The sequence below is a fragment of the Agelaius tricolor genome, unplaced genomic scaffold (assembly GCF_023055355.1).
Source record: "Agelaius tricolor isolate 1412-34295 unplaced genomic scaffold, bAgeTri1.0.p SCAF_87, whole genome shotgun sequence".
In the NCBI taxonomy this organism is placed as follows: domain Eukaryota; kingdom Metazoa; phylum Chordata; class Aves; order Passeriformes; family Icteridae; genus Agelaius; species Agelaius tricolor.
Genome location: NW_027269347.1, coordinates 133,758 through 154,328, shown reverse-complemented (window position 1 = coordinate 154,328; position 20,571 = coordinate 133,758). Strand labels below are relative to the sequence as shown.

General features: G+C 56.8%; 2 protein-coding genes across 6 annotated transcripts; both read right to left on the bottom strand.

Moving 5' to 3' along the window:
- Positions 1-97: 97 nt before the first annotated feature.
- Positions 98-1,560, bottom strand: LOC139585665 (cytochrome P450 4F3-like). Of its 2 annotated transcripts, XM_071418507.1 has the most exons (6): positions 1,323-1,560; positions 1,119-1,248; positions 913-1,046; positions 767-831; positions 600-682; positions 98-500 (listed from the first exon to the last, which is right to left on the bottom strand). In XM_071418507.1, exons 3-6 carry the CDS (start codon positions 1,013-1,015, stop codon positions 320-322), a joined length of 432 nt encoding a protein of 143 aa, XP_071274608.1. In that variant the 5' UTR covers positions 1,016-1,046; positions 1,119-1,248; positions 1,323-1,560; the 3' UTR covers positions 98-319. The 2 variants fall into 2 exon arrangements, with proteins under 2 accessions (XP_071274608.1, XP_071274607.1); XM_071418506.1 differs by having other exon boundaries at positions 767-1,046.
- A 4,524-nt stretch (positions 1,561-6,084) lies between these two features.
- LOC139585660 (antigen peptide transporter 2-like) lies at positions 6,085-20,553 on the bottom strand. 4 transcript variants are annotated; one of them, XM_071418495.1, is made up of 12 exons: positions 20,484-20,553; positions 18,955-19,520; positions 17,233-17,341; positions 17,025-17,155; positions 15,403-15,608; positions 14,431-14,628; positions 12,506-12,634; positions 12,238-12,426; positions 10,621-10,794; positions 9,699-9,858; positions 7,965-8,092; positions 6,085-6,851 (listed from the first exon to the last, which is right to left on the bottom strand). In XM_071418495.1, exons 2-12 carry the CDS (start codon positions 19,460-19,462, stop codon positions 6,603-6,605), a joined length of 2,181 nt encoding a protein of 726 aa, XP_071274596.1. In that variant the 5' UTR covers positions 19,463-19,520; positions 20,484-20,553; the 3' UTR covers positions 6,085-6,602. The 4 variants fall into 4 exon arrangements, with proteins under 4 accessions (XP_071274596.1, XP_071274595.1, XP_071274598.1 ...); XM_071418494.1 differs by lacking the exon at positions 20,484-20,553 and adding an exon at positions 20,165-20,468; XM_071418497.1 differs by lacking the exon at positions 20,484-20,553 and adding an exon at positions 20,371-20,393.
- Between the last annotated feature and the right edge of the window lie 18 nt (positions 20,554-20,571).

Genomic DNA, 20,571 nt, shown 5'->3' with positions numbered 1-20,571 from the left:
GGACAAGGACATGGGTGAGGACGTGGCTGTGGATGGCAATATTGGGCATGGGGGGTGTCACAGATATAGATGGTGACATGGGGGACATGGCCATGGATGAGGACATGGGGGACATGGCCATGGATGGTGACACAAGTGGCTAAGGGACAAGTCCATGGGTTGACATGTCCATGCCATGGAGTGTCCCATGGCCAAGGACAACACATCCCCACCACCACCATGGTACTGTCCCTTTCATGCTACCATTTATTCCCTGCTCCTCCCCTGGCTGTGACACCTGCCTTGCGGGATGTCCCCATGTCCTGGTGACCCGTGTCACTCAGGCCACTCCCACCAGTGGCTCCAGCAGCAGCCAGAGCCCGTCCTGGGCACGCAGGATCAGCTCGGGCTTGCGGCGCGGGGGTGGCCTCATGTTGTCCCTCCGCAGCACGAACCGGGACAGTGTCAATGCCACTACCACCTTCATCTCAGCCATGGCAAAGCTCTGCCCGATGCAGTTCCTGCCACCAGATCCCCACTGTCACTGCCACCCCACTGTGAACTCAGCCAGGGACAGGGGTGACACCTGGGGACACTCCTGTCCCCACTCCAGCACATACCTGGGGCCAGCAGAGAAGGGGATGAAGGACGACGGGGACCGTCCCTTGCTGTTCTCCGGACTGAACCTCAGAGGATTGAACACCTGGGGTGACACCGACACAGTCACACCGAGGGAACACAGCTGTCACCACCGTGGTGACAGGGACACCTCATAGGGTGGCCCTACCTCAGGCTCGGGCCAGAGGTCTGGGTTGTGGTGGGTTCCGTAGATGCTCATCAGGCAGATGACTCCTGGTGGGATGGGAATGGCCGCTTTAGGGACAGCAGATGAGGGTGGGTGGTGACACTGGGGACACCCTGGCCATGCCATACCCTTGGGGATGACACGGCCATCACGCAGGGGGATGTCCTCAGTGCAGCGCCGGGACACAGCAGTGACAGGAGGGTGCAGCCGCAGGCTCTCCTTGATGCACATGGTGGTGAAGGGCAGCTGGGACAGGTCCTCCCTGGGGACAAGCAGGGGTGGCACCATGTCCTCAAGCCACATGACTGGGGGGGAGGCCCTGGGGACATCTCACCATTCAGTGTCTGCAGTGTCCCGGCCAGCCAGGAGCTCCTGGACCTCCTGGCGGCATCACTCCTGGTGCTCAGGATGGCTGGCCAGGTTGTAGAAGAGCCATGCTAGGCCACTGGCTGTGGTGTCATGGCCTGTGGGGACATTGGGTGAGTGAGGGGACACTGGAGTGGCTCCTTCCCAATGGCACCTGGGAGCTCGTGCTCACCCTCAAACATGAAGGTGTCAGCCTCAGCCGCGATGTCCTCGTCCAACAGAGTGTGGCCATTCTCGTCCTGCAGGGGCAAGATGAGCCATGGGCCACTGGGGCCACCAGTCCGTGGGCCACCTGGGGCCAAATCCTATCCATGGCCACCACTCTGGCCCCATGGCCACCACCCTATGGCACCACAGTCCCACTGGCTACCAGCTCTATGGTCAATGCTGCCCGTGGCCACCACCGTTCCCCTGTGGCCACCAGTCTATGCCCAACCCTCCATGGGCCACCAGCATCCCACTGGCCTCTGTGGCCAACCCTTGCATGGCCACCAGCATCCCCTTGACCACATCCCCTGATGGTCACTATCATCTCCCCATGGCCACAACCACCCTCTTAACCACTTCCATGTCCCCATGGCCACCACCCCAGCCCCACCTTGGCGGGCAGCAGGATGTACTGGCTGGGCTGCCTGTACCAGGGACAATGGGGGGACACTGTGGCCACCAGCGTGGATGATAGCAGGACCATTGGGGCCACCAGAATGACCAACAGGGACGGTGGTGGGACCATGATGGCCAGTGGGGACTATGGTGGGGCCTATGCAGCCACCAGGATGGTCAACAGGGACCATGGTAGGGCCAGCACAGCCACCAGGATGGCCAGCAGGGACAATGATGGGACAGGATGGTCAACAGGGACCATGGCAGGGCCAGCACAGCCACCAGGATGGCCCACAGGGACAATGATGGGACAGGATGGTCAACAGGGACCATGGCAGGGCCAGCACAGCCACCAGGATGGCCAGCAGGGACAATGGTTGGCACCACGACCACCAGGATGGTGTCATGATCCACTCGTACAAGCAGGGGTCATGATGGTTCATTAACTGATCCCAGAGTGCAAAAGCAACATGGAAGGGGATTTCAGTATTAATCAAAACAAATGCACCTTTTATTGAGTGCCCACAGCAGATGTGATAGAAGGATTAGAAAGGAGAATAAAGGATAGAGAGAGAGAGAGAAAGAGAAAGAGGGGGGGAATAGCTACCAATGGAGAGACGAAGCCCTCGTGGTCCAGCCAATAGATCCATCTTGTCACGACAGGGAGAATCTCAAAGTCTTGGTTCTATCACAGTCCTCCACCAAAGAGGGGAACAGGTAAGTCTATTGACCAGGTGGGGTTGGGGTTTGGGGGCAGCTTTGGGTTTGGGGTATGGGACAGCACAGAATTTGGGTACAGGACGGGACTCGGGGTGCAGGACAGGACTCAGGATGCATCAGTGGGTGCAGGACAGAATTTTGGGTGCAGGATTGTCCTAGGGGGACGTTATGATGCCTGTATCCCCATTCATGTGTTCTGTTTATGCTGGATATCATGTTCTGTGCCTTCCAGACTGGCTCTGAAGAGTGAAAGTTTTGTTTGGGTTTTGTTATCAGCCGCTCCCCCATGGCTGGCAGGACACACAGACAGGGCAGTGCATGGTGCTGCTTTTGCTTTTTGCTTGGCTTTTTGCTTTGCTCTTGCTCTTGCTTCTGCTTTGCTCCTGCTTTGCTCTTGCTTTTTGCTTCTGCTCATTAGCTAGTTTAGCTAAACAGTCCAAATTTCTTCCTGGACTGTTTCTCCTTTCCCTTTTTTGAACCAGCTTGAACCTGCTGCGGACTGGGACCTGGGAGCACCGAGAGTTTGCACCTTGTGGCCTGCAGCAGCTACCCCAGCACAGGACGGACTGATAACAGAGCGACCACCTCCAAGAGAGACTTTCTGAATTTGTCATCTTTTTTCAGAGCGGTGACAGAGTGGTGTCACCTGGTATTGTTCATTTTGTGTGCCGGGGGGTGCTGTGCCTGTTAAATAAACAGGTTCTTTCCACTTCTCTCTGAGGAATTCTTCCCGAACTGGTTTGGGGAGAGACCATGTGGGTTTGCTTTCTGGAGGGGCTCCCTTTGGAGGTTTTCTCCCAAATTTGCCCCAAACCAGGACGCTCCCCTAAATGTCATAACTGATTCTGCATACGTGGCTGACATTGCACACAGGTTAGACCAAGCACCACTAAAAGAAATTGATAATTTACAACTGTTTAAATTGCTAAAATTCCTATGTCCAACCATCCAGGCCAGGACTTACCTGTACTACATCCTCCACATCAGGAGCCACACAAATTTACCAGGTTCTATCACAGAGGGCAACGCCAGAACAGATCTGCTGGCTGGCCCTGCTGGGACAGCACCACAGCCAGATGTGCTGGCACAAGCAAAGGCATTGCACAGTTTTTTCCACCAAGATGCTCGAGCTTTCCAACAGCAATTTCAGCTGTCAAACACAGATGTTTGTAATGTTGTTGGCATCTGTGCTGTCAAGGTCACGCTGCACCATTGCAGGTGACAGTGAACCCTCGTGGACTGCGTGCTCTGCAAATCTGGCACGCTGATGTCACACGCATGCCTGAATTTGGCTGTTTAAAATACACCCATGTCTCAATTGGACACCTTTTCCTCATCAGTATGGGCTACAGTGCACGCAGGGGAAAGGGGACATGGTGCCATGGCACACTGGCAATCAGCTTTGGCAGCCTTGGGCATTCCTCAGACCATCAAAACCGATGATGGGCCTGCATACACTTCACAGAAAACCAGGCAGTTTCTACAGCTCTGGGGTGTATCACACCAAACCAGCGTCCCTCATTTACCAACTGGACCAGCAATGGTGGAGAGAGCACACGGTGCCTGAAAAGGCACAGTTAATAAACAAAAGGGAGGAATGTGGTGAGACCTTACAGAGTAAAACAGCTAAAGCTATATACACATTAAATCACTGAACAGTGTTAGGAAACTCCCAGAACCCAGTTATGCTGAATCACTCCTCATCAATGCAGTCATGTGGTGTTCAGCTGCCCAAACCCAAGGTAAAGGCACGAGACCTCCTCACCAAACCATGGGGGGGGTCCCTGGGATCTCATTGCCTGGGGCTGGGGACATTCACAGACAGAGGGACATGGTGGGCACCTGCCAGCTGCATCCAGCCCGCACTGCACCCTGACAGGGCCCTCCTGATGAACCCTGAGCAGGCACAGAGCCGCGTGATCAGAGACTGATGACAGCCTCGTGGAAATCTGGGACTGCAGTTCGCAGAAAGATTCATCTGTTTACCAATTATCTCCCTGTTTACAAACTGTTTTCCTTGTCTACGGATTGTTTCCTAGGTTTTGGGTTGTTTTTTATTTTTTTTCTTTAATAAGGGTTGAATGATTCTCGTTCTTACAGACTTTTTATTTAATAAAACATCTTACAGATGTTTTATTTTCTTCAAGGCTTAAATGGTTTGTTGTTTTTACAAATAAGTTGTGATCTGTAACCTATAGGCCCCAGGCATATTTACCTGAGCTCTCCCCTAGCAGGTCCTGGACATAAAAGCTGCAGCTATAATGCAAATCACAATTTATAGAAAATAAAGGGTGAGGTGCTGGTGTCACGTTGCCAGCCCTGGGCTCAGTGACAAGGGCTTTGGCCAATTTGGTCTCTCACAAGCCTGCAGGCATTTCAGTGGCCCAGGACCCGAAGGGGCGTGGAGTACAAACCAATGAGAGCATCCAGGCCGGGCCTTTCAAAGGCTCTGTGAAAAGGAGGGAGTGGAAAATAAAACCCTCTCTGCCACACGAACCCTGGGGTGAGCGGTGTCCATCTCCTGTGCCCCTCACGCCCCACGTGGGACCTGACACAGCGGCAGATCCAGCTCTGGGTCACCTCCATGCAGGTGAATCCTGGCGCGTGATCCGCGCTGGAATCTCACGGATCCTCTCATTCTGCAGAAACAGGCAGAGAAACCAATTGCTAGGCCACAGGTGCAGAGCAGAGCATGTGTGGGATTCCAGAAGGGATGTAGGGCAGGGTTCCAGACCAGGGCACGGTTCCAGATCAGGATCAGGTAGAATTCTGAAGTGCATCTGAGCTGGATTCCAGAGCAGGATCAGGGGGGATGGATGGAGCAGAATTGGAGTGGGATTCCAGAACAGGGCCGGGGGGATTCTGTGGAGAGCTTTGTGGATAATTGGCTAGCTGAGAAAGGCCACTTTGATGTGATACCGTTGGATAAGGATAGGGGAAACAAGCTGGGGATTAAGTAATCAGTGTCCAGTCACTGACAAGGGTCATGGTGACCTTTGCTGCAACATGAAGATGGGGGAGAAAATCGTCTGCCAGAAAATGAAGATAGCCTAAGTAGAATAGCCACAAGAATGTAAACATAGAAACAAAATAATCATTAGAGCATAGAAGTAGGTGTGGTTGATCTAAGTGTGCTTTAGCCAATAATGAGCTCAGCTTTTGCAATATGTATAAGCTTCATTAACACCAATATAAATATGTGTGAGTTATCAATAAACTTTGAGATTTGCTGTTCACGCATATTGTGTGCTGCAATTCTTCCGCCGTTCACGACAGGATTCCAAAGCAGATCAGGCGCTATTGATGGAGCAGGATTGGGGTACCATGGATGCAGCAGGATCTGGTGGGATCCTTGCTCTCTGTGGGCTCCTCAGCCAGATCCAGCCCGTGGGATGGGGACAGAGACAGGGTGACACCGATTCTCACTCTCACCCCAGCAGGAATCACCAGCTGAATGATCTATGGTGCAGGTCCAACCCCTTCCCTCTCCCTGCAGAAAGCCACAAACTGCTGGCAGAGCTCATCCTGCTGCTCCCACTCATCACACAGCAGCCCTTCCCAACAGGCTGACTTCCTGTTTTCCCATGTTTTAAACACAAGAATTACACAAGTTGTTCAAAATGTTTTATTTCTCATGTAAAAATACCCTGGTTTGGGCAATAAATCCCAGTTCCCTCCTCCAGTGCCCAGCACTTCCTCTCAGAGAACCAGGAATAGAAAAGGGGACATTGGGAACGGGGATGAAGACACTGGGGACAGGGACACTGGGAAAAGACTGGGGACACCAGGAGCTTGGAATGAGCAGGAGTGAGATGAGGACATGACACCCATGCCCAGATCAATTCCTTGGGATTGATTTCCCACCCTGTGTCCCATGTCCAGGAGCAGACATGGGGACCAGGGATCGTGGGGACATGATGGATACAGGGGACACAGACACATCCAGGGAATGGGCACACCTGGGGGACACAGCGGGGACATGGGGGACACAGGGAGCTGGGATCCTGAGGATGTGGGGAGAAGAGATTCACAGGACACCATGACTGGGGACACCAGGAGCTGGCTGGTGACACAAACACCGGGAATGGGGACACTGGGGCTAACTGGGGACACTGGGGCTAATTCCCCTTTATTCCCTGCCAGATGCAGCCCCCTGCTTGCTGCCCATCCCGGGGGGCTCGGGCTGCCCAGTGCTGCCTCCTCCAAGGAGCAGGCGGCTGTAGGCGCCGCGGCGTTCCCGCAGCTCCGCGGGTGTTCCTGTCTCCATCACAGCTCCACGCTCCAGCACCACCAGGCGATCGGCCCCATCCAGCACCCGCGGCCGGTGGGACACGACCAGCACAGTCCGGGCCAGCCCAGAGCGCACCCAGCGCTGTGCCTGGGGCCAGAGAACGCTCATCCCAACCCATCCAGCTCAGAGAACGCTCATCCCAACCCATCCAACCCAGAGAACGCTCATCCCAACCCATCCAGCTCAGAGAACGCTCATCCCAACCCATCCAACCCAGAGAACGCTCATCCGATCCCATCCAGCCCAGAGAACGCTCATCCCAACCCATCCAGCCCAGAGAACGCTCATCTGATCCCATCCAGCCCAGAGAACGCTCATCCCAACCCATCCAGCCCAGAGAACGCTCATCCCAACCCATCCAGCCCAGAGAACGCTCATCCCAACCCATCCAGCTCAGAGAACGCTCATCTGATCCCATCCAGCCCAGAGAACGCTCATCCCAACCCATCCAACCCAGAGAACTCCCATCCCAACCCATCCAACCCAGAGAACGCTCATCCCAACCCATCCAACCCAGAGAACTCCCATCCCAACCCATCCAGCCCAGAGAACGCTCATCCGATCCCATCCAGCTCAGAGAACCCCCATCCCATCCCTTCCTGTCCCATCCCATCCCATCCCATCCCATCCCATCCCATCCCATCCCATCCCAACCCATCCCATCCAACCCAACTCAGTCCTACCCTGTCCCACCTGATCCCACCCCACTCTCAGTCCCACCCTAATCCCATCATGCTGTTCTTACCATCCCCTCTCCCTGTTCTCCATCCCATCCCCATGCCCACTATGCCATCCTGTCCACACCATCCCCATTCCTACTGTCTCATCCCGTCCTCCTCCCACCACCCCAACCCTTCCCATCGCATTCCATCTCTGTCCTCATCCCAGCATTCCAATCCCCTCCATTCCCACCCCACCCTACCCTATAACATCTCCTTGTCTTCATTCCTTCATTCTACTTTCCTGCCATCCTACACCCCTGGTCTCTATCCCATCCTCACCATTCCCACCCTACTATCCTCTCCTACTTCTCCACCTCCTTGACCCACACCACCCCATCCAATCCCTGTCTTCCATCACATCATCCCCACTCCATCCCAATCATCATCCCTTATTCCCACCACCTCATCCCAGCCACCCCATCCAAACCATCACACCCCATTTTCACCAACTGCACCCCCTCCATGCCACCCCGCTCACCGCTCCGTCATCTCCATCGTCCAGTGCCTCGTCAAGGATGAGCACGGCCGGGCGCCGGAGCAGAGCCCGGGCCAGGGCCACACGGCGCCGCTCGCCCGCCGCCAGCCGCCCCCCACGCTCCCCGACCTCTGCGGGAGCGGCCACAGGGGATCAGGGGGGCGCAGCCCTGGAGCTCTCCCCTCTTCTCCCGCCCCCCACGCTCCCCGACCTCTGCGGGAGCGGCCACAGGGGATCAGGGGGGCGCAGCCCTGGAGCTCTCCCCTCTTCTCCCGCCACCCACGCTCCCCGACCTCTGCGGGAGCGGCCACAGGGGATCAGGGGGGCGCAGCCCTGGAGCTCTCCCCTCTTCTCCCGCCCCCCGACCTCTGCGGGAGCGGCCACAGGGGATCAGTGGGGCGCAGCCCTGGAGCTCTCCCCTCTTCTCCCGCCCCCCGACCTCTGCGGGAGCGGCCACAGGGGATCAGTGGGGCGCAGCCCTGGAGCTCTCCCCTGTCCTCCCACCCCCCGTGCTCCCCCACCTCTGGGGAGGAGCCTGGCATCAGCAGGATCCCAGCTTGAGAGGTGCCCCACCTTTTTCCTAGGCCCCACACACCCTCACCAGTGCGTGACCAATCCCATGGGATCAGTGGGATCTGACCTGTGTGACCAATCCCATGGGATCAGTGGGATGTCACCTGCGTGAGCAATCCCATGGGATCAGTGGGATCTGACCTGCATGAGCAATCCCATGGGATCAGTGGGATGTCACCTGCATGAGCAATCCCATGGGATCAGTGGGATGTCACCTGCATGAGCAATCCCATGGGATCGGTGGGATGTCACCTGCGTGAGCAATCCCATGGGATCAGTGGGATGTCACCTGCGTGAGCAATCCCATGGGATCAGTGGGATCTGACCTGCATGAGCAATCCCATGGGATCAGTGGGATGTCACCTGTGTCAGCAATCCCATGGGATCAGTGGGATGTCACCTGTGTGAGCAATTCCATGGGATCAGTGGGATGTCACCTGTGTGAGCAATCCCATGGGATCAGTGGGATCTGACCTGCGTGAGCGATCCCATGGGATCAGTGGGATGTCACCTGTGTGAGCAATCCCATGGGATCAGTGGGATGTGACCTGCGTGAGCGATCCCATGGGATCAGTGGGATGTGACCTGCGTGAGCAATCCCATGGGATCAGTGGGATGTCACCTGTGTGAGCAATCCCATGGGATCAGTGGGATGTCACCTGCGTGAGCAATCCCATGGGATCAGTGGGATGTCACCTGCGTGAGCAATCCCATGGGATCAGTGGGATGTCACCTGCGTGAGCAATCCCATGGGATCAGTGGGATGTCACCTGCGTGAGCAATCCCATGGGATCAGTGGGATGTCACCTGTGTGAGCAATCCCATGGGATCAGTGGGATCTGACCTGCGTCAGCAATCCCATGGGATCAGTGGGATGTCCCCTGTGTGAGCAATCCCATGGGATCAGTGGGATGTGACCTGTGTGAGCGATCCCATGGGATCAGTGGGATGTCCCCTGTGTGAGCAATCCCATGGGATCAGTGGGATGTCACCTGTGTCAGCAATCCCATGGGATCAGTGGGGTGTCACCTGCATGAACGATCCCATGGGATCAGTGGGATCTGACCTCAGGGATCCCCTGCACACCCCACCATGTGCCACCCACCCCGCTCTCCCATCACTTCCAGGGGATCCTGGGATCAGGGGGATCCCCCTGGCTCTCACCAGTGTCCCAGCCCTGCTCCAGCCCCTGGATGAGGTCCATGGCTCCAGCAGCAGTGGCGGCCTCCTGCAGCTCTGACTCTTTGCAGTGCTCCAGCCCCAGCAGGATGTTCTCACGGATCGTTCCAGAAAACAGGACGGGATCCTGCTCCACCAGCACCACCTGCACCAGCACCAAGCCCTGTGACGCTGTCCTGGCTCCTGGTGTCCCCACCCCTGTCCCATGACCCCATCCCACCTTGGTGTCCCCATAGTCTCCATCCCTGATCCCATTGTCCCCATCTGTGTCCCCAGTGTCCCCATCCCTCACTTCCCACTTTTCCTATCCCCGTCCCTGTCATCCCCATCCTATTTCCCAATGTTCCTATCCCATTTCCTGTTGTCCCCATCCTATTCCTGGTGTCCCCATCCCTCTTCCCATTTCTGCTCCCATGCTCCATGGTCCCAGTTCCATTTCATTGTCCGTCACAGACATCTTTTATGGAAAATCCTTTCCTTAGGGTTTTTCCTCCTAAGAAGCTGAGAGGCCTCAGGAACAAAATGTAAACAATGGTTATCTGCTGCTGTGGAATGCAACACGTGCATCTGTGATTGGTCTCATGTTGGATGTTTGTAATTAATGGCCAATCACAGCCCAGCTGGCTCGGATGGAGAGCCCGAGCCACAACCCTTTGTTCTCATTCTTTCCTATTCTATTCTTAGCTAAGCCTTCTGATGAAATCCTTTCTTCTGTTCTTTTAGTATAGCTTTAATGTATTATATATACCATAAAATAATAAATCAAGCCTTCTGAAACATGGAGTCAGATCCTCGTCTCTCCCCTCATCCTCAGACCCCTGTGACCACCGCCACAACTGTCCCCTGACCCCTGTCCCCATTCTCCCCACTCCATGCCCAGCGCTGCCAGCGTCTCTGCCGTCCCCACCTTGCGGTGCAGGTACCGGTGCTCGTATTCCGGCAGCGGGATCCCATCCAGCAGCACCGCCCCGCTGCCGGGATCCCGCAGCCGCTCCAGCAGCGCCACGGCCGTGCTCTTCCCGCTGCCGTTGGGCCCCGCCAGCGCCGTCACCTCCCCGGAGCGCGCCTCGAAGCTCACGTCCTGCGGGATGGGCGCGGGTGTGAGGGTCTGTCTGAAACATCCCTCGTCTGCCTCGCGATCGTCACTGGGGCACCACCGAAGAGAGGACCCCCCCCTGCTGTCGCAGACAGCTTTTCATTGAAAATCCTTCTTTGGGATTTTTATTTTCTGAGAAGCTGAGGGGCCTCAGAAACGAAATGTAAACAATGATTATCTGCTGCTGTGGAATGCAACAGGTGGATCTGTGATTAGTCTTCTGTGGATGTTTGGAATTAATGGCTAATCACGGCAGAGTTGGCTCTCTCTCTCTGTCTGAGCCACAGACTTTTGTTGATTCATTCTTTTCTTATTCTTAGCTAGCCTTCTGATGAGAACTCTTTCTTCTATTCTTTTTAGTATAGTTTTAATGTGATATATATCATAAAATAATAATCAAGCCTTCTGCAACATAGAGTCAAATCTACGTCTCTTCCCTCATCCTATGACCCCTGTGAACACCATCACACCCCACTGTCTAAAATCTCTGTGCCTGAAGCAGAAAGTCACATACCAACAATGGCCCCGAGACCTGAGAGCATTGCTAAGCTATTGCTCCCAGGTGTGTTTGCTGTATGCTACACTGAACCCAGTGAAAGGAAGAAGGGGGCCCCTTGCCTTTTTGCAACAATAGCCTTGGAAGTTGTCCCACCTCTCGGCCTGGCTGGACTTCTCCTGAGTTTTGGGTGGTCCCCCACAGAAGACCCCTCACTTGTCTTACAACGGCCGTGACAGACAGACTGAGATGTACAAGGCCTCTCCATCAAAGACCGAGACATGAAATCCCTATGTGAAAAGGCCCCCCCACACTCTTTCCAAGGACTGGGACTGAGACCCCTAACCTGGGGGAGGTGTGTGGGGGAGGCAAGCTAACCAAAGCAAGATGGATGTTGCAGGTGCGAGCAGGGGACCAAGAAGACAATGGCTCTCACCCACTGCAGAGAACATGGACTGTGTGTACCCCTATCCAAACATCACTCTTTCCCCCCCGAAGATACAATAAACGACCTTTGATTGGGTTGCAAAATCCATTCCCCTTCCCCCATCGAAAAAGAGTATAATTGGGGTCCAGATGAACTGTGCCTCTGAGATCTCCCTGATGTAACAGGCGGATCCTCGACTCGACTGGACCAAAGGACTTCGTCTCTACGTTTGGTAGCTATATCCCTCTCTCTCTCTCTCTCTCTTTTCTCTATCTTTCTCTATCTTTTTCTCTCCCTTAATCCCTCTATTGCATTTTGTTGTGGTTATTCAATAAAGGTACATTTGTTTTGATTATCACTGCAGCCCCCTGTGCCGTGTCGGTGTTTTTTGCACCCTGAGATCAACCCACGAACCATCACGAGACCCGTTCGTAAGGATGGATTGTGACAGCAGGTGATGCCAGAATTCCCACCCCTGGGAAGCCCCACCTGCCCCCAGGCCCACCTTCAGCACAGGGCGCTCTGGATTCCCAGGATATGCGAAGGAGACCTTCTGGAAAGTGACGTGGCCCTGAAGCTCGGGGGGCTCCCGCGTCCCCCCGACGTTCCCCGTGGGTTTCCGATCCAGGTATTCCCAGATCTTCTGTCCAGCAGCTGCGTTGGTCAGGAATTCGTTGAAGCCGTAGAGCAGCACCTGGGGAGAAGGAAGGGGTGCCACCGGGATGGACAGAAGAACGGACGGATGGACAGACACGTGCATTCCATGGGATCACCTGGACATGGCTACCGACTCTCTCCTGGTACAGCAGGAAGGTGACGAGGACCCCAGGAGTGATGGATCCCTCGCGGAGCTGCTGGTGGCTCCGGAAGAGCACCATGACCCGGATGGCCAGTTCGATCACCTGTGGGTGGGACAGGGATACTGCTGCCCCCAGCCCACTCCTGCTGTCCCCAACCCACTCCTGGTGCCCCCAACCCACTCCTGGTGCCCCCAACCCACTCCTGGTGTCCCCAGCCCACTCCTGGTGTCCCCATTCCATCTGCCCCCAGCCCACTCCTGGTGCCCCCAAACCACTCCTGGTGCCCCCAGCCCACTCCTGGTGTCCCCAACCCACTCCTGCTGTCCCCATTCCACCTGTCCCCAACCCATTCCTGGTGCCCCCAAACCACTCCTGGTGTCCCCAACCCACTCCTGATGTCCCCATTCCATCTGCCCCCAACCTACTCCTGCTGCCCCCAACCCACTCCTGGTGTCCCCAACCCACTCCTGGTGTCCCCATTCCATCTGCCCCCAACCCACTCCTGCTGACCCCAACCCACTCCTGGTGTCCCCACTCCATCTGCCCCCAACCCACTCCTGGTGCCCCCAACCCACTCCTGGTGCCCCCAACCCACTCCTGGTGTCCCCAGCCCACTCCTGGTGTCCCCATTCCACCTGTCCCCAACCCATTCCTGGTGCCCCCAACCCACTCCTGGTGTCCCCAACCCACTCCTGGTGTCCCCATTCCACCTGTCCCCAACCCACTCCTGGTGTCCCTAACCCACTCCTGGTGTCCCCATTCCACCTGTCCCCAACCCACTCCTGGTGTCCCCAACCCACTCCTGCTGCCCCCAACCCACTCCTGGTGTCCCCAACCCACTCCTGGTGTCCCCAACCCACTCCTCATGTCCCCATTCCATCTGCCCCCAACCCACTCCTGGTGCCCCCAACCCATTCCTCGTGTCCCCAACCCACTCCTGGTGTCCCCATTCCGCCTGTCCCCAACCCACTCCTGGTGCCCCCAACCCACTCCTGGTGTCCCCATCCCACTCCTGCTGACCCCAACCCACTCCTGGTGCCCCCAACCCACTCCTCGTGTCCCCATTCCATCTGTCCCCAGCCAGCTCCTGGTGTCCCCATTCCATCTGCCCCCACTCCTGGTGCCCCCATTCCGCCTGTCCCCATCCCACTCCTTTATCTCTGTGTCTTCATCTCTGTTCCTGGTGGCCTCATCCCTGTTCCTGCTGTCCTCATTCCAGTTCTGGTGTCCCCATCTCACTCTTGATGTCCCTGTTCCTGATGTGTCACTGACATATTTTCTGAAAAACCTTTTCACCGGGATTTTTCTCCCGAGAAGCTGAGAGGCCTCAGAAACAAAATGTAAAAAACAATGATCTGCTGCTGTGGAATGCAACAGCTGCATCTTTGATTGGTCTCATGTGGTTGTTTTTACTTGATGACCAATCACAGTCCAGCTGTGTCAGACTCTCTGGTCAGTCACAAGATTTTATTATTCATTCCTTTGTAGCTTTCTAACGTCTCCTTTCTCTTTCTTTAGTATAGTTTTAGTATATCATTTTCTTTTGATATAATATATATCATGAAATAATAAATCAGACTTCTGAAACGTGGAGTCAAGATTTTTGTCTCTTCTCTCGTCCTGGGGACCCGCAAACACCACCAAACTGATGTTCCCAACCTTTATCCCAGTGTTCCCATCCTGTTTCTAATGTCACCATCCCCATTCCTGCCATGCCTGTTCCTGATCCCAATGTCCCTGTTCTGGTGTCCCCATTCTGCTCTGAGTGCCCCCATCTCAGCCGGTTTCCCATTCCTGGTCCCAGTGTCCTCATTCCCAGTATCCCCCATTCCCAGCGTCCTCATCCCTGGTCCTGGCATCCCCATTCCCTGCTCTTCCCATTCCCAGTCCCCCCTGACCCTGTAGACAAGGGTGAAGATTGCCAGCTCCAGCTCTATCTGCTCCTTCAGCCTCAGCTCCTTGTCCAGGTTACGCCTGTGCTGCTCCTCCTCCTCCTCCTCGGCCGAAAAGGTTCGGATGGTCTCGATGGCAGCAACAGATTCCTGCACCCCGGCGGCTGTGCGGGCGGATGCTTCCAGCATGGATCGCTGAAGTGCCTGTGGCAGCAACGGGGGGGTCTCCAACGTTCCCAGGGCACCTTCCTGGCCCACCATCCGCATGCCATCCCACCACACCCACTGCATCCCCACCATTGCACTCCTGCCATCCCACACCCTTCTCTCCCACCCTCACCATTGCCATCCGTTCTCCCAGTCCTAATCGCACCATCCCCATCCCCGCTGTCTCATCCCATCCCCACCATCCCACCTTATCTCATCCTTCTCTTCCCATCCACACCACTCCCATCTACACCATTTCGTTCTATCCCCATGTCAGCACTCCCACCATCCCACTCCCCTGGTCTTTAACCCCTTTCATCCCACCATTTCCACCTCCATCATCCTCCTTTCCATTCTCCATCCCATCCCATCCCCACCATCCCATCCCATCCCATTGGTCCCATCCCATTGGTCCCATCCCATCCCATCCCCACCATCCCATTCCCCAGGTCTTTATCCCCTTTCATCCCACCATTTCCACCTCCATCATCCCCCTTTCCATTCCCCATCCCACTCCCCTGGTCTTTATCCCCTTCCATCCCACCATTTCCACCTCCATCATCCTCCTTTCCATTGTCCATCCCATCCCATCCCATCCCATCCCACTCCCCTTGTCTTTATCCCCTTCCATCCCACCATTTCCACCTCCATCGTCCCCCTTTCCATTCTCCATCCCATTCCCACCATCCCATTCCCCTAGCCCCCACCCCAGCCCCACCATTCCCACTTTTCTTCATTCCCCTCCCACTCCTTCCCTGCTGCACTCCTGACCTGTTTGCGGGTGCTCTGGATGCGGCGGGTGGCGATTCCAAGGGGCACCTCCAGCAGTGCCAGCAGTGCCAGCCCCGGTGCCAGCCCCACCATGAACACCCCCACCACCAGGGCCATCACCAGGCTCCGGAGCAGCTGGTTGGCTCCACTCGGTACTGCCCTGCACACCCGGGGCACTTCCATGGAAAACTGAGCCAGGAGCTCAGCTGCAGGGTGGGAAAAGAGGTTGGGATCGTGGTGGGTGAGACCACGGTCCCATCCCGGATGATCCCATTCGGGATGGGAATGATGTGACGGGGAGCAGTGGGATGGGATGCTGGGTATGGAGATGGTCAGGGTGGAATGGGGTGGGACAGGGGAGATGGGATGGCAGGAATGGAGATGGTGGGATGGGGTGATGGGATGGCGGGAGGAAGCTGGGGATGTGCAACAGGGTGGAGCCACAGGAGTGAGAATAATGGGGACAGGACAGTGGCTAGAACGGGAAAGTGGGATGGGGACAGGATGGAACATTGGATGGAATGAAGCCAGGAAGATGGGATGGGATGGAATGGGATGGGATGGTGGGAATGGGAATGATGGGGATGGAGTGGTGGGATGGGATAACAGACGGGATGGGATGGGATGGGATGGGATGGGATCAGTGGGATGGGATGGGGTGGGACGGGATGGGATGGGATCAATGGGATGGGATGGGGTGGGATGGGATGGGATCAATGGGATGGGATGGGATGGGATCAATGGGATGGGATGGGGTGGGATGGGGTGGGATGGGATCGATGGGATGGGTTGGGATGGGATGGGATCAATGGGATGGGATGGGATGGGATCAATGGGATGGGATGGGGTGGGATGGGATCGATGGGATGGGTTGGGATGGGATGGGATGGGATCAATGGGATGGGATCAATGGGATGGGATGGGATGGGATCAATGGGATGGGATGGGATGGGATCAGTGGGATGGGATCAATGGGATGGGATGGGATGGGATGGGATGGGATGGGATGGGATGGGATGGGATGGGATCAATGGGATGGGATGGAGTGATGGGATGGGATAACAGGATAGGATGGGATGGGATGGGATGGGGATGGGATGGGATGGGATCAATGGGATGGGATGGAATGGGATCGATGGGATGGGATGGGATGGGATCAATGGGATGGGGTGGGACGGGATGGGATGGGATCGATGGGATGGGATGGGGTGGGATGGGATGGGATGGGATGGGATCAATGGGATGGGATGGGATGGGATCAATGGGATGGGATGGGATGGGATGGGATCAATGGGATGGGATGGGATCAGTGGGAAGGGATGGGGTGGGATGGGATCAATGGGATGGGATGGGACCAATGGGATGGGATGGAGTGATGGGATGGGATAACAGGATAGGATGGGATGGGACCAATGGGATGGGATGGGATGGGATGGGATAACAGACAGATGGGAGAGGATGGGATGGGGACTGGGGGCTGGGATGATGGGGATGGGACTGGACTGGGCTGACAGAATAGCTGGGATGGGATGGGATGGGATGGGATGGGATGGGATGGGATGGGATGGGATGGGACAGGTGGGATGGGTCAGGTGGGATGGGGCTGGGCCGTGCCCTGTTACCTGCTGGCGTTCCCTGGAAGAAGTCCAGGTCTTGGTGCACCAGGTGGGAGAAGAGCCGGAGGCTCAGGCTCTGACGGAGACGCGCCATCAACAGCATGAAGAGAGACCCCCGGCCCCCAGAAAACAGCACACTGTGGGGACACGGGGACACGGTGACACCAGCGACCTTGGGGACACGGGGACGGGCCCTGGGAACGCTGCCACCCACCTTGTGGCTCCAGCAGCCGCCACCATCCCGACAGCTCCGGCGGTGACTCCATCCCCACTCCCGATGGCATCCAGCACCTTCCCGGTGACGTACGGCCCCGCCATCTCCCCTGCGTGTCACCGAGGCTGTGTCACCATGGGCGTCACCACTGACACAGGGGGACCCTGATTTGTGAGGGGCAGGACCTGGTCCGGGGAGCGGGGGTCTAATTTTGGAGAGGCGGGACACGATTTGGGCAGGAGACGATTCAGAGAGGTCAGGGCCCAATTTTGGGGGTTTGGTGACAAATTTAGGGATTTTACGCCCAATTTAGGGGTGTCAGTACCAATTTTGGGGGTGTTCAGCACACAATTTTATGGTTCAGAACCTAAACATAGGAGATCAGGACCTTAAGATCCCAGGTCAACATCCATTTTTGGGCATCAGACCCTAAGTTTGAGGGTGAGCACCCAATTTTGGGGGACCAACAGTCAAGTTTGCAGGGTCAGAACCCAATTTGGAAAGTCAGCACCCCATTTTGGCAGGGTCAGCACCCAACTGAAGGAGTCAACTCACAATTTAGGAGGGTCACCACTCAATTTTAGGGTGGTCATGGCCCATTTAGGGGCTCAGCACTCCATTTTTAGGCGCCAGCATCCAATTTAGGGGGTATCCCAAATTGGGGGGGTTCCCAATTTGGGGCTGCAGAGCCCAAATTTGGGGTGTCAGCGTCTGTCACCACATGTCAACATCCTAGGGTGACGTTATGATGCCTGTATCCCTATCTGTGTGTTCTGTTTATGCTGGATATCATGTTCTGTGCCTTCCAGGCTGGCTCTGAAGAGTGAAAGTTTTGTTTTGGTTTTGTTATCAGCCGCTCCAACACTCCTGGCAGGACACACAGACAGGACAGTGCACGGTGCTGCTTTTGCTTTTTGCTTTGCTCTTACTTCTGCTTTTTGCTCCTGCTCATTAGTTAGTTTAGCTAAGCAGTCCAAATTTTTCCCTGGACTGTTTTTCCTTTCCCTTTTTTGGAACCACTCAAACCTGCTGCGGACTGGCACCTGGCAAACACCAAGAGTTTGCACCTTGTGGCCTGCAGCAGCTGCCCCAGCACTGGAGGGACTGATAACAGAGGGCCTGATAACAGAGTGACCACCCCCAAGAGAGACTTTCTGAATTTGTCATCTTTTTCAGAGCGCTGTCACCCAGTATTGTTCATTTTGTGTGCTGGGGGGTGCTGTGCCTGTTAAATAAACAGGTTCTTTCCACTTCTCTCTCCGAGGAATCCTTCCTGAACTGGTTTGGGGAAGGGGGCACATGGGTTTGCTTTCTGGAGGGGCCCCCTCTGGAGATTTTCTCCCAAATTTGCCCTAAACCAGGACAAAATCTGGCACCCAATGTAGGGCTTGAACGCATGACCCTGAGATTAAGCATCTCACGCTCTACTGACTGAGCCAGCCCCTTGTGGGGAGGGGCCGTGTGGGTTTGCTTTCTGGAGGGGCCCCCTCTGGAGATTTTCTCCCAAATTTGCCCTAAACCAGGACAAAATCTGGCACCCAACATAGGGCTTGAACCCATGACCCTGAGCTTAAGGGTCTCATCTTAATGAGATGACCAGACCCCCCCCTCTACTGACTGAGCTAGCCCCTTGTGGGGAGGGGCTGTGTGGGTTTGCTTTCTGGAGGGGCCCCCTTTGGAGTTTTTCTCCCAAATTTGCCCCAAGCCAGGACAGTCACCCACCAACGACGGCCATCACGAGGCAGAGGACGGCAGCTCCAAGGACGTTCCGCTCCTCCCAGGTCAGTGCCAGAGCGCGCCGGAGGCTGCCGGGAGCCTTGGGGGCGCCTCCGGGGCTCTCGGTGACGCTGCCGGGGGCCGGCGGCGCGGCCCAGGCCAGCACGGCCAGGGCGGCAGCGGCGTGGGTGACCCCGAGCCAGGCGGGCGCCGCGGCCGCCAACAGCCCCGGGCCGGCACCGGGCGGCCCCAGGAGGCTCCGGAAGGTTCCGAACACCGCGGGGGTGGCGGCGGCCGTGACGGCGGCCGCGGTGGCGGCGGCTCCGGAGGGGCGGCGAGGGGCCGGCAGCCAGGTGGCCGCGGCCAGGACGGGCAAGCGCAGGGCGGCCTCGAGCCACAGGCCCAGCACGCCCAGCGGCGCCAGCAGCGGCACCAGCGGCGCCAGCAGCACCAGGGCCAGGGCGTCGGCCACCAGCAGGACACCGGGCAGGAGGCCGGCACGGGGCAGCGCCATGGCGGCGCTGGCACGGACAGCGAGTGCTCCCTGTGGGGCTCCCGGAGCGAGCAACGGCCTGGGGAGCCACCAGTTAAAACCAGTTAGGAGGGGGCTGCTCACCTGTGCACACCAGCGCTCCCAGTCTAGAGTGCGGTGATACCAGTCCAGCCCCCTGAGCTCACCTGGCCACACCTGTGCTCCCAGTCCAGCCCCCTGAGCTCACCAGTCCACACCAGCGCTCCCAGTCTAGAGTGCGGTGATACCAGTCCAGCCCCCTGAGCTCACCCGTCCACACCAGTGCTCCCAGTCCAGCCCCCTGAGCTCACCCGGCCACACCAGTGCTCCCAGTCTAGACTATGGTGCTCCCAGTTCAGCCCCCTGAGCTCACCAGTCCAGACCAGTGCTCCCAGTTCAGCCTGGGGCACTCTCCAGTCCAGACAAGGCACTCTCCAGTTCGGATGAGGCACTCCCCAGTCCACCTTGGGGCACTCACAAGTCCCCACCAGTGCTCCCAGTTCAGCCTGAGGTGCTCCCCAGTCCACACCAGTGCTCCCAGTACAGCCCTCTGAGTTCCCCCAGTCCATATCAATGTTTCCAGTCCAGCCTGGGGCACTCTCTAGTCCAGACAAGGCACTCACCAGTGCACACCATTGCTCCCAGTCCAGCTTGGGCCACTCCCCAGTCCACACCAGTGCTCCCAGTACAGCGTGGGGCACTCACCAGTCCACACCAGTGCTCCCAGTCTGGACTACAGTGCTCCCAGTTCATCCCCCTGAGCTCACCAGTCCACACCAGTGCTCCCAGTACAGCCCTCTCAGCTCCCCAGTCCACACCAGTGCTCCCAGTACAGCCTGGGGCGCTCCCCTGTGCACTCCAGTGTTCCCAGTCTAGACTATGGCGCTCCCAGTTCAGCCCCCTGAGCTCACCAGTCCACACCAGTGCTCCCAGTTCAGCCCCCTGAGCTCACCAGTCCACACCAGTGCTCCCAGTTCAGCCCCCTGAGCTCACCAGTGCTCCCAGTTCAGCCCCCTGAGCTCACCAGTCCACACCAGTGCTGCCAGTTCAGCTCCCAAAAGGGTCCGTTAAGGTTTCGCTTTCGAACCCCGCCCCTCCCGCTCTGCCCCGCC